Genomic DNA, 16,934 nt, shown 5'->3' on the forward strand with positions numbered 1-16,934 from the left:
TGATTTAATATGTTCAGTCGGGAATACACCTCCACAAACCAATAGTGATCAAAGACACGAAATGAGAGTAATTTCATACCCTTTGCCCAGTTTCAAAATATTATAGACGATCAATATTGTTGTATAGTGAAAATAAATACCACTTTTCATAAAGAGAAAAATTTTAATTGATTCATGTTGATAAATTTTGACGTGAAACGATAGATTTTTCTATAATTTTTGTTTAAGCAGCAGTTTACACACTGGTAAACTATTATCGATGGTACGAGGTTATGACATCACTTCCCTTGGAAGGAAAACACCACACAAGCCATGGTTGTGTTATCCTTCGCCCTGTCAATGCAATGTGACTTCTGACTTGGTCAAACGTGCAGAAATATGTAAGTTGACACCCATGCGCATTGATTAGATAACTCTGCATGTTAACTCTTTCTCGGCATAGCTATTATTGTGCACGTTAGGTTAGCCGAAATAAGGGCATTTGTTTGTCATTTGGAATGAAAAGCAGAGCTAGTCGTCTACCCAGTCACCGCCACGGGCCGAAGCAGAAGCCTGCAAATGCAACTGCTAGCGTAGGCCGTTAGGCGGAAGAGGGGCTTCCCCTTCACTGTATCTGCTGCAAGCTAACCCCGTGTGACGCCTGCACTCTAGCTACAATGTTGCCACTCGAGGTTTTGCCTGGGTATGTTGATCGGACGGCAAAACCAGATCGTTTGGACCCGCACTATAGCTATGGTTTTGCTGTCCTCCGACTCAAATGACCGTACCCAGCCAGGCACAACCTCGAGCTGCAGCACTGGGTAGTACTGCAGCTACCTGTATTATTAGGGTGACCGGACGATTTTTAAAACTGAAATTTTTTGCCAAAATCTTGATGGCACCTGTTGAAAGTGTTGGTACAAAGTCCAAATCCGAGGAACATCAAAGTTTCCAAATTCTTTCACGTCATTAAATTGTTCACAGACATACAGTAAATGTGCACAACTGTTGCACAATTTATCACTACGTGGGTTCCCCTTTAAGCCTTCGATTTTGAGCATTCAATCTCAGAAAACTCGTGTCAGCCCATCGTAGGGAATGGGAGGGCCTCTCGTCCGGTCACCCTAGTACTATTATATTATGGTAGATACAACAGTCAGTGCACAATCTGGCTTTGTTCAATGACCCCAATCTTGCTGTAGTGTTGTGCGGCAAGCCGTCTGACTCACAACTGTAGGCAAACCTCGAGCTACTGTAGTGCAGCTATCCCGAACCAAGGTGCCTGGATAGAGCTGCGTCCAATGCCGGTTCAAAAGCTGGCAGCCTCTTTCAGTCAGTTCAGAAGTGGCATTGATGGCAAATGCAATGATTTTCTTGTGATCAGACCAGAAGCTACATCTTCAGATACTGACTGTAAAGTGTAAACTCGAGGTTTTGCGTTGAGGTCTGGGCTTGACAGAGGTTCAACCATGGATGTAGAAAAAGTTCAATGCACAACCCAAGGCAAGCTGTGGTAATACTGCAGCTGCCAGACCAGGAAATATGAAGTAGTCAATTCTTACAACATGACAAAGATTTCTAGCTAACCTTCTTGCACCGGCATAGGATGAAAATATTATTTCGCACTAGAACTACAATGTGCATGTTAAATTCGAACATGATAAGGAGAAGTAAATAACTGTGTATGGTTTCTTTATCACTGAAATGATTATCAGATTTAAGTCAAATTATTATACCAGGCTGCAGTTCATTGTATGCAGAGAATCATGCCAATGCCTGGAGCTTTGTACTTCATACTACATGCCATTAATTACTGAATAATATGTTGCTGCTTTGCAGTACAGTGACAGCAAATGTGGTCTGGAAATTGATCCCTTTTCCAGCTGCCAGAAAGCTTCTGCCACCCAATTAATGAATGAAGTTCAATGAACATAGTAAAAATTACCAAATTTTGACAGGTGTGCAGTGTTTTTGCTGAGGTTGGGGAACATTGGTAAATGATTTGGGAACCCTGGTAACATTGCTGCTGTCCCCTGATCTGATTGCATTGATATACCAAGGGGAACCCCGGTGGAATGACTTGGAAACCCTGGTAACATTTACCGGGGTACAGTGGGTGTCTCATTAGTAGTCAATGACTGTACAATCCACTTATTCAAAAGGTTTTGATAGTTTGTGTACATGATAAGATTTGCCCTTTACATTGTCCATGTAGTATTTCCTCCAGGAATTCATATAAAATTACACTTACAAAATATGGTGCCTCCTGCTGGAGGCACAGTGATTTATACTCACAGTACATATAATGCAGTAGTATGTTGTGAATGAACTGAAAATAATTCAACTAAACCAATTTTAAAGCTGATCTTTCACAATTCTATATCCATTTTATAACATTTTGACAGTTAAGCTTGAATGTAAAGCCTTTCTGTTGTGTACAAATTTATGTGCAAAATCCCCAAAAGAAGGCATATGACCTACATGTAAAGGGCCAAAAGTTGTCACCTTATATCATGTTACATTACTTTTTGTCATTCTTCTTTTGTGTGTTTTATTTCACTCTGTAGATGGAAATACAAGAAGCCATATTTTGTCAGTACTCTGCTCTCGTTTTTGTTGTAGACATGAAACATGTTTGACTTTGTATATGTTTCATATGAGAAAACCTGGGGTAACGAAATTTTAATTGATAATAATTGTTATGTCTTCAAGCTAGGGTCCAGTACAAGTAGATCTTTCACATCATATTTCAGTAAATTGCAACAGACTTAAACATAAGTAATTGCTCTCATGATTTAAACACAGATGTCCAATGTGGATCATAAATGTCACATTAGAGTGACTATATATACTCTGTTGGTAAGCTAATCCAGTTAACCAGTGACTTTGCCAACACTCAAATCGTTTAGACCAGTGAATTACAAGTGAAATGGTATGGCACACTTTTGAATATAGGACATGCAAATTCCTTATCATGAACAACTGTTCTCTTTTCAGGAACAGCTGCAGATACAGCATTGTCAAGTGGCAACAGAGCCCCGGCTCATGAATTTTGCAAAATAGGCTGCAGCTCCACTTGAATTTCTTTGACACTTGTCTTAGGACCTCGTGCGTCAAATTAGAATGATGTCTTAGGACCTCGTGCATCAAATTCGAATGATCTTTCCCTCATTTCTTAGCCAGCTGAACCTATCCATGGCCATGGTTTGGTCCAAACTGGCTGTTTTCAATAATCAGTATAATCCTGTGGAAAGAGAAATGGTGGTGAGCAGCTTAAATCTGTGAATTATGTGTGAGTGTGTGTATTATGATGAAAATTGTAACTTATTTTCTTTATACATTTCTTTTGCAGGGCAGATTATTGGAAATCACAGCCGAAGAAATTCTGTGACTTCTGCAAATGCTGGATTACAGACAACAAAGCTGTAAGTTTACGTGATCTGTTAATTGCAAGAATGTAATCATTGACAATAAAGCCATCATTATTGTCAGCCAATAGTTCCCATTACAGTGGATTAGATACCACTTTTGCTGCTTTGGTGTAATGATGTATCTTAAGTTTAATAGCAGTTTTAAGGGCATGTGAACCATCAATGGAAGTCACACTTTAGAACACAAAGCAGTAAATTTCACAGAGAACAAACGGTTTGGTTTAGATTGAATATGTTTTGGCATCGTAAATTTTCAGGGTGTGTTTATAGTCCTTCATTTTGATAACTTAAACATGACTTCTAATACATAGTTTTAATGGAACAATTTTTGAATTTAATTTTTGAAAAGTTAATTGTGTTGATCAGACCTGTGATACATGATGAAGTAGGGGTTCATAAAAAACATACCTTCAACCTAACTTACACCTGTTAAGGTGGATCAGACGAACAAAGTGATGATATGATTTCTTTGATTTACCAGAAATACTAATGATACTACAGCCACTCTCACAAACTGCAAACCTTGATGTACTTTCATTTATGATACGCCAAGGGCTTTATTTAATACTTGCGAAATGCCTGATCCATACTGTTTGAGTGAATGTTTGAGAGTATTTTATAATATAGCAAATCAAGAGACACTACAGGGTAGTGGTTAGGGTACCGGACTCGCCAGTGGAGGCTGGTTAGTTCTGGACCCAATAAGTGAAGTGTAACAGACTCACTGTCAGATTTTCGTTAGACCAGCTCAGTGTTGTGCCCTTGACCAAGACACTTTACTCCTCATTGCTTCATTGGGTATTGGGTGATGGGTACCTCAGACTGTAATTGAGTGTTCACTCGTTGGATGATTGAATAGAATGAAAATAAAAAGCATATAAAAACAGTGACTGTGGTCCTCTGAGCGATATATCTTTTCATGTTCAAATCAAGGAAATTCATGATATTGCCCTACATCAATCTGTTTCAGAGCGTAGATTTCCATGAAAGAGGAAAACGACACAAAGAAAATGTTCAGAAAAGAATTACTGATATACAGAAGAAAGGGATAGCCAAAGAAAAGAAAGATGCTGCATTTAAAAGTGACTTGCAGGCAATGGAAGAGGTAAGATTATGTCATCTAGTCCATACTGATATCTGAGAATCAATGCATCTGCTGACACACATTACTTTCGTTCTCTGTTGGTTAAATTAAAATTTTGAGGATTTTTCTCCTGTACCATTACATCCACTTTCCAACTGAAACAAACCATCACTCATTGATCAGAAGGTCTCGTGCTGGCAAGATTGTTTGACATTCATGTAAAAAGTCAGTCAGTTAATTCAGTAGTTCTGTCAGTTTTCAGACTGAAACATGTTGCACTGTTGTCAAAGCACTTGCCAGTGGTTTGGAGTAATTGTTGTCATTAGGTAAAAAAAGCTTTCCTAAGTCTTTGATATTGGCCAACATGCTCCCGGCAATTGCACAATTTACCGTCATTTTTGGCCATTTTACAGAGTTTCGTTATGTCTGAATATTTCTTATTAGGACTTTTTAGGGTAATTGCACCATGTTTTCAATTAATTTAAGTTTTTTGCATAGCCATATCACATGTGTCTCCATATCTAGAAAACCCACTTGATGAAAATCCTCTTGATAGAGTCTTATGATGGACTTTGAATTTATAACTGCATCACCAGTGACTGAGAACTCTTTTTACTTAATTAAGTATGACTATGAGTCAAAATTATTGTAGTTGTCTGTAGATATTATGGTAGCTTACCAGTTTATTAGTCTTTCACTCCCTGAATTTGCTGGAGTGTTATTTTGTATGTTGTGTATAGTGCTTTACTGTCAGACTCACTTGTTGAGCTGTGACTCAGGTCACTTAAGTTCATGGACCAAGGGGCCTAATCAAGAAGAACATGCAGTAATGCAGTAAGAGGCATTATATATAAACACAAACACTACATTGAAAATGTTAAGCTTTTCAAAGAATATTTATAGGGCAATGTATGTATCCAATATTTTTGGGTTGTCATGCCATATCTTGTGCAGGCAAAACATGTTATGTAAGGTTTGTAGTGTAAAAAAATGAACAACATGCACTCAGCGTCACCTGCTACAAAACATGTACATAGATATGATAATTTCGTGCCAATGGTCATTTCAAATTTATTTCCACTGTATAATGTTGGCAAATATATTGATACCTCTATATCATTTATGTGTTAATCACAGGCAGCATTGAAAGCATTTGAAAAAGATGCAGCCAGAGATCCCTCATTAGCAGCTCAATATCAGAATGCAGTACAACGCAAAAAAGCACAAGGTGAGTTTCAGCCGTTTTACTGCTTATTAAAGTTTGAACTTTAACCTGATGTCGCTAACTTTTAGTAGATTTCCCGTGCTGCTTGCCCGCTTTCTGTCAAACAGGGATTAGCCATTCCAGTATCTCTGTGCAGGCCAGAGCAAAGTGTCTTGCCTGAGATCCAGCACCACAGTGTTTTGGTCCAACCAGAAGAATTCCAGTTTTAGCGTAGGGGATATTTTAATGTTTGTTAAATCTTTAGATTGGAAGTGACAATCAAGTCTGGTACTTGACCATGATAGGAGGTTCAGTATTTGGGCACGTCCCTCCTCCCTCCGTGGAGGGACGGTGATTTGGGTTAACATTGTGAACTCAAAGAAGTGAAGTTCTGCCCACTTTAAACATAGAAAATTATTTTTGGCCTGATTTAAATAATGAAGTATGATTATAAAATAGTAAGGTGTTTCACAATGTTCTCTTGAAGCCATGAGGGCCAGTCACTATGCTGTTGATAAACTTAATCATACAAAATTTGATTGGTTTCGATATGATTTTGTTCAAGAACAGATATTCAGCACTATGCATTTAGTCATGGTTAAAGTCAGAGATGGCAGAGCACCACACATGATTAAATCTTTCAATGTATCTGACAATATGATCACCAATATTGTCATGATATCACTGGATGGATTAATGTCATTTAAATAAACGTTTACCTGTGTAGTGCATTTTTCATGTCGCAGTTACTTGCCAACCAAATAGTATTCTTTTTAACTTTTTACCTGTAAGTTAACCCACTCTTGTATAATTTATTTTTGTAAGGGCATCATAATGTCCTAAACTCACAATGAATCGAAAGTCTAACCATAAATTATCATCTTGCACATCCTGCACACAAAATGTATTAAACATCACCACAAACCACAAACATTCCACCACAGAATGATATTTGTTACTGCCTTATTCTCTAGATGCAAGACAGACAGAGGAACAGAACAGTAGAGCCCCATCACAGCTGAAACCTGAAGACATATTACCATATTGGGTTGAAGGTGTGTCACCAGAAGGTTATACATACTACTGGAACAGTTTTACAAATGGTATGTAGAATGCAAGAAATATGTGCATTGCAGATCCAAAGAAAGTCTATGGGATGATCAGATGGATCATGGAGCTCTCATAGTAACATAATTTACCATGCTTCATAAGCGTACAGAAGAGCGCCCTCAGTAGTCCAGCATGCTGTTAGTGTTGGCTAATTGCATAAAAGCGTGCAATCACTTCATCAGGTAGCATATCAATATAGCTGCAAAGTAAGTGAAATGAAATTACAAGAAAGTTTTGTTTGATCTGACAAAAGGGAAGTAAGATTTATAATCTACTCTTGACATCCCTTTTTTTATTCTTAAAAAATAACTCTCTTCATTGCAATGGAGCCAGAAACAAGAAGTTAAGGTGCATCATAGGTGACAAGTTTTCACTATGCTTGAAAAATTAGCCACAAAGTTGGTAACGCTGTGTTTAATTCTGTACATAAAATGGTGTATATACCCATAAAGATAGGTAAATGCCTTGATGTAGCCTACTATAAGGTTTGCATTTGATTAGAAAGTGTCTATCGGTAATACTACTACTAATACAGAATACTAAGATGGAAGGCGTAGCTGTTGAATAATTAATAATTATCTTTTGCAAGATGTGTAACTGATTGTTGACACTCTTTTGTTTGCTTTATGCAGAGTCTACGTGGGAAAAGCCAGAGGGCTTTGTGTCGACAGTACAGAATGATGCAACAGAACAACAGGCACCTGACCAATCTTCAGAACAGAACACTGAAAACACATCATCAGAAACTCAGGGAGACAGTCAGCCACCAGAAGAGCAAACAGGTGACCAGGTGTCTGAGGAACAGTCTGAGAACCAAGCAGTTGAACAATCAATAGATGGAGCTGAAGGAGTAAGTGATGAAGGAGCAGACGAAGCAAAAGAAGCAAATGATGACAAAAATGTAAGATATTTCTCTGTTGAGTGATTGCTGACATTGAAAGGTTGATTTTGAAATATTGTATGGGTGAATGTGCCTAGGCACAGATTATCAGAGTCCAAAATTCTCATAGTCCTTCCTACAGCTTGCTCAGACACAACTTAAAGTAATGGAGAAAATTAAGTTTTTCAGTGAAAATGCACATCTTGATTTTTTTTCTGCATTACTTGTTAACACAAACAAAAGGGACTATTTTTAATTTCAAGTATTGTTTGGCTTTTGTTAATATTTTCCGTAATCCAAAAAATGTGCACAGCCACCCTTGAGTTTTTATTTTTGATTATTGAAGAGAAGAGTGTAAATTTTCTTAGGCAAAATATTTGCAACAGTTTGCAGTATTCATTACCAGGGTGTGAATTGCCCTAAATGCCTTTTTCTTGAAAGTCAATTATGGAAAGAAGTTGTAATGTCATAGACTTCTCAGTTTATTGGTATGACTACATCAATCATTTCAGTTTGTTAACTTCACATTTGTCTCAAAGGCGAGTGATGGCGCAGAGGAGAAAAACGACAAACCAACAAATAGCTCAACAAAGAAGAGATCAAATCCTTATGGTAACTGGGAATCTGTCCAACCAGCATCCACGTGAGTGAGATATTTACACTTTACCAACAACACTTGCTACATACTTTTGATAAAGCAGTTTAAGCCTCTCCTTTTAAAGAGAAATTCCCATCAAAATCTTGGAATTTGTAGATGTAAAAATAAACAGAGTACATTTGTTTCAGAAATGTGTCCAATGAAGTATTCCCAGTCTTTTGTACAAACATTTTCTCAGTCCATTCAAGAGATAGAGATGTGTTGTTTGATATGCAGATACAGGTACTTTATACACCTGTATTTATTCAGACAAGTACCTCCCCAATACATTTACTGCTGTGTGAGAAAGACGTTGTGTAATTGGAGGATATGATGATGTTTCCTTGCCACGATCTGTACAGTATTGTGACAACATAATGGTGTTCCACATAGGCTGTGAAATCTCCTTTGAAAAGCAGAATAAAAGCACTTACAAACTTGTTTAGTTTCAGTGAGCAAACCTAGTATGATGATGGAAACACATTTTGCTTCATGTGTAGATTTTGTTGCTACAAGAAATGTCCTGTCAAATGTGATTTTCAAACATGGCAGCAAACATGAGACCTCATTTCAGCACAAGCATAAGTTCTGGTCCATGCGTATATGCATTTCAAAATTTTACTTGAAATGAAAACTTTTCATCATGACAAGCATTAAAGATAGTGGAGCTACCTTGAAGTTGTTGTCAAATATCACACACTATAATTCTCAATCTGAGCATATGGCGGCCCTGTAGGAAGGACCTACATCACTTCCTATGGCTTGCAAAATGGGAAATACCACATTTTGATAAAGCAAATAAAACCAATTGTGTATGTTAATTAAACATTTATCATAGCTGGAAAATCAAGGATTAATGCCGGGCAATATGCTTTAGCTTTATATAATATATATATATATATATATATATATATATATATATATATATATATATATATATATATATATATATATATATATATATATATATATATATATATATATATATATATATATTATATATATATATATATATATATATATTATATATATATCACATACATCATAGACCCAGTTATCCCTATAGTATGACGTCACACTATAGATATACGGATTACAGGATTTCCGTATACCCCTACAATTGATGTCAGAAGTAGGGGTATACGGTCAGCACTTTTTTCTACTGAAACTGTTTGTAAGCATTCTCGTGCAGATGAAAATTGAGTGGGCACAAAGGAATTTACTGAAAAATGCGATAAAGGTAATACATAGGGAAAACGTCAAAGCTTTTGATAGCGAAGATTGTGAAAGTTTTCATTCGTTTTTTTCAACTGAAAAAACGACAGTGTTCACTGTTGTCTGCACCCTACGTTTGCTACTACCACTGTGCTAACTTGTCACAAGCCGTAAACAGCCGAGTCATCGCTCAAAATCAACAAATTTATCACCGAACAAGAATCCAATATATATCAAGAATATGATGTATCAAAAGCAGCACATCATCCTGTCAGGTGATGGGTTAAATTCTTAACATCGGCAAAGTGTTGTATTGCTGTTGAACTTCTGCAGTAGGCTATACTAAAGCGAGAATGTTTACTGTAGCTACGTACGGCAAATGCTGTTTTCAGTAGCTTGTGCCACTTTGTCGACAGCTCGATTGGAGCCACGGCCATAATGAAGTGTTTTCACAAGACACAAGTAAAAGCGAGATTGAATGAACGTTACATGGCAGATGTTAAAAGTTTCTTGTTGCGCTTTGTTTACTGTGATTGTTTATGATTTTGGTTTCATTCATAATTACGATGAACGGTGATACACTTTTCCTCTCACTTTCAAAATAGCGTCCAAGCCTGAGAATATATGTGAACGTACAATCTTAATATGGCATCGTACTCCTCCAGCCCTCGCTAGTTTCGAGCAATTTAATTTTCCTTGGTGCAGTATGGTTGCGTAAATGACCAACAAGAACGATGTGATGCAGTTCAATGGTGGTTTTATTCATATATTATGACCAAAGTCAGGAACTGACACGATTTTTAGATAGCAGTAAAAATGTCGACTGCATCATTGCACTATTAAACAACATGTAAGCGCCGCTATGAACAGCAAGACAAGGTTAAATTTCAATGCATTTTTTACATATTCACTTTACCTTCAAACAAATAATGCATCTGAAGACATTATATATCCTCCTTTCCCTTGTCCTCGATGATAACGGCTATATCCATTCAAGTTTTACACGGAAAATCCGACAGTGAGAGACTACTCTGACGCATCGAGAGGAACATGCGTCCGAATGTGAATGGAATCAGCTGGAGCCGTACCACTTCATCCGCCACGCTGACATAATAGAGGTCCAAATTACATCGCACGGGAAAGTGAATTTTATTCGAATAAAAAGAGTGCCTCTATGCATGTGATAAATATATAATCTCCCAGTATTTCAAATGAGTGTGACATCATCAAAGACCGGTGAGGAGGGATACAGCTATGTTGGGGGAAACACGAGTCTTTGATGATGTATATCTATATATGTATATATATATATATATATATATATATATATATATATATATATATATATATATATATATATATATATATATATATATATATATATATATTCAATGTATATAGTTTTTTAAGCAAATTGGATGAAGTTTTCTGACATGAAAATGTCTAAATATGATAGGAAGTAGGAGTTGAGTTGTGGCAATTTAGTCTTAAATCATCCATAACTGTAGCAAAACCTTGTTAGCGCACCATCACAAAGAAGACAGTGGGGACAATATGACTGGTGAAACTATATGCAACAAAGCTCTCTAGCATGAACCTAGTACCGTCTTCACTATTATTATAAACTAAAATATTTTAAGAATTTATTGTAGAGGTGATTTACTATGCATTATCTGCATTAAACAGTCAAATTACCAAGTGGAGTAGCATTTTGGGTGCACAGTTAGCATGCTGACAAGCATTTACTTTGATCATCTTTGCTTTTACAAACAACACTGTGATTCTCTATGAAGAACTGATCCCAAAGTCAGTTTTCAAGTAACTGTGTTACCATGGGTTGCAAATCAGAATGGAATCTAATTAATCCGCTGCAATATATTTTCTGTTCGTCCGCAGGGAGACACCAGACCTGCAGTTGCCAGAATCCAGACCAATTGTTTCAGCTCCTGTAACGCTCTCGACAAGCGAACCAAAGATTAAGATAAAATTCAAAGAAAAGACTGTGGGAACCATCGGTGGTTCTAGCGAAGGAGTGAGTGTCGGGTTCAAGAAAAGGAAAATTGGAAACAGGAATATCAAAAAGAGGGAAGAGGAATCATGACACTTGTACCACTGCAAACCATATTTTATCTTGTCATCCCCATTACTCATTGGAGATGTCCAACCTTGCAAAGGAAGACAATGGGACTATACCAATGTCTTATGCTGAAAGGGTTAGGTTGCAGACACTGTGAACAAAATAATTGCGTTGCTTTATGCAAATAAAATACCCATATGTCTGCATCTTCAGCTCATCATAAGTGGCTGACATTGTCATGGCACAGTGGGCCACCAATGATGGAATGTCTACCATAAAATTCTTAGAAGCAGTGATACTGCTACAGCTGTACAGAGTACAATCAAAAGATGTGTGTGCCGTCACAGTGTGACATATTCGAATTTAGGTGCCATGCACTGGTTGAGTTGCCGAAAAAATCTTGTTGATTTCATTTTATTCATTTTTCAGCATCACAGCCACATCACATTGTGGGGGTAAGGGTAGGGGTGGGGTGAAAGCATAACCATAATTTGAACATTGGTTTTCATTCTACACTCTCTTTTATTGTTGATGAGATGTTTTCAATACTGGTATCTGTTATTCATAAATTTGATGTCATATATTCGTAAGAATGGAAGCAACTGTCATGTGTATTGATTTGGTTTTCTCAAAAGACTCCCAAACTTTTATAATACCTCTTTGTAAAAGAGATGCACCAAATCAAGACTGGGTGATTGTACTTTTTCACCCCAACTCAAGGTGAATAGGTCCACACTCACCATTGATAACAATGGGTTTGGGGCAAACCATTGTGGTGAAAGGGGTAATCAGAATAAGGCTATGCAAAATTAGATACATTTTCATGAAGGACTATAATTCCAAACTTTTATGCAGTGTTCCATCAGTTGACAATCATACGAATACTTAGAATTTTGTCATTTTGAATGTTTTTTTTTAAAATTCTTACCCTACTTATTTTCTTTTCCACTTTCCGAGATCTTATTGTCAATCTTGTAAGCTGTCTCTATTTACTCCATGTCCCTTACAGAGCACAATATAATTGATTTATCAGGTTTTGAATAGAATCTACCAAAAGCCAAAGAATGTAGTTATCACTTATTTCAGCGTTTATTCTCATTTCCCTTCAAGGTCATCAACCACAACTTTTGATAATAACGAGGTTACAAAAGACGTTTCTTGTATTCAGTGTATGCTCACTCCAGAGACTCCTGCAAGTGTCAGGTCACAATGATTTAGAGGACATAAAATTCTACATTCTGCATTTTTGGACTTTTACCATTTTGTCTACGTTTGTGAAGGATGGCTAATAAGCATATCAATGGCAGTAAGTGCCAATGACAACAATAGTGGTTAAATAATACTACAAAATTAAAACCAACAAAGATGAAAGATTCGCTGTTCAAATCCAGGAAGTGTTCCAGGCATCATCTGCAAACATCTACATATACTGATATTACCTTTTCTCAAGTTTTCATCACAAAAGTGGAGTCCAGTCACCCATCAAACATTTTAATGTTTAAAAAAATGGCCATGCCCTGTGCCACTTTCAGTCCATCCTTTCTACTTTGGCCCTCCCCACTGCTTCTGCTTTGACCCATACATGTACTTGTACTTTGGTCCTTCCCTCTGTCACTTCTTTGACCCATCCCCCTGCTACTACTTTGGTCCTTCCCTGTACCATTACTCTGCCCCATCCCCCTGTTACTGCTTTGAACCTTCCCTTGCCCTCAACCTCAGCCCAGCCCTCTCTCTGCTTGTACTTTAGTCATTTCCTCTGCTACTTTGACCCTTTTCTGCTTTGACTTCTACTGCTGTGTAGTGGCAAGGAATACAATGGGCAAAAAATTCAAATTCTTGATATTCTTTTTCCATGATATGGATCTAGTGATGGATCTAGTGAATTGTCATTGGCTTTTACAAAAAGTGTGTGAACAGATTCTTCATTAAACCAGACCTTAAATGCACCCGCTCTAAGGCTTGTTGAATTCCAGGTTATAGAATTTTCTTTTTCTGGAGTGATCTGTAATGCATACCCACAATCTAATGCAAAACTAGACTACACTAATAAGCAGTCTTTCTTATATCGTTAGTTTTAAACATTTTAATATTGTTTTCATGATCTTTGCCCGAGAAACTTCTCCCATTCTCCCTAAAATATGTTGAAATACAAAGAATTAGTCATAATGTACTCAAGACTGAAAGTGTTGTCAACAGTCAAAAATAACAAATAGTCTGTGATGACATTTTTGACACTAGGCATTTCACCTATGATTTGCTTTCCAGAACAAATGGCTATTTGACCATATCAGAACAAGTTACAATTTAGAACCTGCAAAATGAGAAATACATAAAAAAATATAGTGGATCAATAATGGATTAAAAATTAGTTCATGATTGAGCTTTTCCAAATATTTATTAAACCTATTAGGGCAAATTGTATATGAAGATCCATCTCTTAAAAAATGTCAAAACCAAATATCTTTTAAAAATTGGGGAGATTTTGTCAGTGTGTTTAATATTGGCTGTTGCAGCCACTTAAGATACAATGCCAATGCTAACTTTTGCAGAAACGGCGCCCTCAAGATAGCCAGCTCACTCACAAAACACATCCTATCATACTCACGCTGTAAGCTGTCATCGGAAATCGACGGGCATACACAAAGATCGCAATGACTCGAAACTGAACAACAGATCAGAATTGGATATTGAGTGTACGAACCACTATCATCCTGTACTAGGATTTTCGCCTTTTGGGTGATGGAGGGAATTAATACTGACGTCGACATTGAGCAACTCCATTTTAAACCGAAAACCTCATGTGAACTCGTAAGTTTCATTCCTATCCCAAATTTATTACAAAAATGTTGCTGCGATGCAGTGTTTTTAAATTTTGTTTCTCTTAGTTCAATACAACCGACACTCGAGACTTATTCTGACACAAAGCGAGACGGCGACGGAAAGTATCATTAGGCGGAACTGTATAGTGATTGTATGTCTGATCCCTTAGGGCATTGACATTTTCCATGGACTGGCGCGGTGCACGTGAATTTCTATTGTATTTCGTTTGTACCCCAGTGCTGCTAACTTTCGATGTTTTTTTTTTTCATTATTTTTATTTTATAAATCAATTGCAACTTCTTATTCTACTCCCCAAATAATGTTGAAACACCCACTATTTAGCTTGTCAACTTAGCGTCTATATGTGTAAAATGTATGGTTATTGTTTACATTTGAATTCTAGTCCGGACCAGAAGTTACTTTTCAACAATAACAATGCACTTTACAACCATAGGGGCTGAGTTGACAAGCTGGATACTGTGTATATCAACATTCTTTGGGGAGAAGAACAAGGAAGTATGGTTCACATTCAAATAAAAATGGTGACATTATCATCAAAAGTTAGCAGCACTGGGGCGTCAAAGAAGACCGGAGCATTTCGGTGTTGTGCCAGTAAGCGTATCTGTGTAACGTTATCCTGCATATCTTCAATCTCCTACTATCCAGTAGACGTATAACATTTTGTTCAATTTAATAGCAGGCCAGAGAAGAATGAAGACGTTGCAGAAAGTTTAACGCAGACATAATGGTTAAAAAAGATAAAAATTCTTGAAGTGTGAGTATTAGTACATACAAATTCGAGATTCTTGGTATTTATATGTATTCGTGTACGTGAAACATGACGCTGACAAATAAAATTGAGGACATGTGTTTGTTGTCTCGATTGACTTCTAAACTATCTGTTCGGAGACTTATCTGAGCTACAGGGTACCGTTTAACCCTATCCGTACGTGACAAAGTTAATATGATCGGAAATGATAAAATGTAATCGAATTATTGTCTCCAAAGGAAAGAGTAGGACCGTTTGAATTCTCCATGGCCGCGGACAGTAATTTTCAGAAAGTTAAGATTCCTCTGCCAACCTCTGATACATTCTAAATTAGTTCACTAAATGTAATAAAGAAGTATATAAACCAACACCGCGCAAAATCCACCGCCTCATTCGATAATTTCAGAGGCCATTTTAGAGACACACTTTGCTGGATAAAAATACAGGGCTTTCCACGAATTAAAAAAGTCTATAAATTTACATCTTGCAAGATAAAATGGTAAACTCTATGTCTTTTTACAGATGCAAAAGGGAGAATACATACATTGTACTGCTGCTGATAATCTTTGAGTCATATCTGAGTGTTGTTATGGTTACCATGATAGTGACAGTTGTAACCTCCACAAATGTAATAATCTCCACAAATGTAATATCAACCACAATTGTAATAAAATGCACCCATAAATGTAATATCGCCCATAAATGTAACAAAAATCAACCATAAATGTAATAAAAACTTCAACCACAAATGTAATAAATGGTAACCATAAATGTTATAAAAAAATCACCCATAAATGTAATACTTGTCAACCATAAATGTAATAAATCTATTTTGTCGTTGAAATTGAGGAATTAGCCCTTAAATATTAATCTATGTAATAAGTAAAGCAACTCCACACATTATTCATTTCTTAATTGTTTGCGTTTAGTGTGTTTTGCATATTTGAAAGTGTATTTTACGTTTCCCTGTTTTGTGTACAGAACTGATTGGTCATGGCGAGACACAGCTGTAATCTGAACGTCAGTGCAGTCTCTACTCCAGAGTGGGGAAGACTGTATAACACTTCGATCCTTTAACACCGTTTTTTCGAAAATTGCCGTACTTTCTTAATCAATTGCCTCAAATTCGTCTTCAGTGGATAAATTGTGTGGAATAATCGATAGATTGTCTGTATTCCTATGTTGTCCCACTTAAAGTTTGTTCCTTCACTAGGGATGCCAGGATATCTAATTGTGTTCTACTGTGTTCAAGGTAGTGTTCGTATTGTTTTTTAGCTACTATAGACTATAGTCTATGGAAGCTATTGGGATGGGTATCCGTCCGGCGTCCGGCGTCAGTCTGTATGTATGTATGTATGTATGTATGTATGTATGTATGTATGTATGTCCGTTTGTGAGGCGTCCGTCCACTCAAATATCTTGAGAACCGTAGTACTTACTGATTTGATATTTGTTGTGTAGATGAAAAATATGATTTTGAGAAACTATTTTTTTAATTTTTTGATATTGTTGAAAATAGGCAAATTAATGCCAAAAAAGGTGTTTTTGGTAAAAAATCTTCTTCTTCATAACCGCTGGTCAGACAGCTTTGTTATTTGGTATACAGGTCCCTAGGGGTAACCCAACTTAGATTTGTTCAAATTGTGATGAAATATGCAAATGTGTATTTTTAAGGAATTTTTTTGTCATTTTTGGTCAAAATTTGACTTACATTGTATGTAATTCTTG

General features: G+C 36.7%; 1 protein-coding gene across 1 annotated transcript; it reads left to right on the forward strand.

Annotated features, from left to right (window-relative positions):
• Positions 1 to 280: 280 nt before the first annotated feature.
• LOC139130836 (WW domain-binding protein 4-like) lies at positions 281 to 12,627 on the forward strand. The gene is made up of 8 exons (XM_070696633.1): positions 281 to 380; positions 3,332 to 3,404; positions 4,381 to 4,515; positions 5,632 to 5,722; positions 6,673 to 6,801; positions 7,441 to 7,709; positions 8,228 to 8,331; positions 11,437 to 12,627. Coding segments are annotated over exons 1-8 (1,008 nt in total). The 5' UTR covers positions 281 to 378; the 3' UTR covers positions 11,642 to 12,627.
• The last annotated feature ends 4,307 nt before the right edge of the window (positions 12,628 to 16,934 follow it).

The sequence above is a fragment of the Ptychodera flava genome, chromosome 4 (assembly GCF_041260155.1).
Source record: "Ptychodera flava strain L36383 chromosome 4, AS_Pfla_20210202, whole genome shotgun sequence".
Classification (NCBI taxonomy): Eukaryota; Metazoa; Hemichordata; class Enteropneusta; family Ptychoderidae; genus Ptychodera; species Ptychodera flava.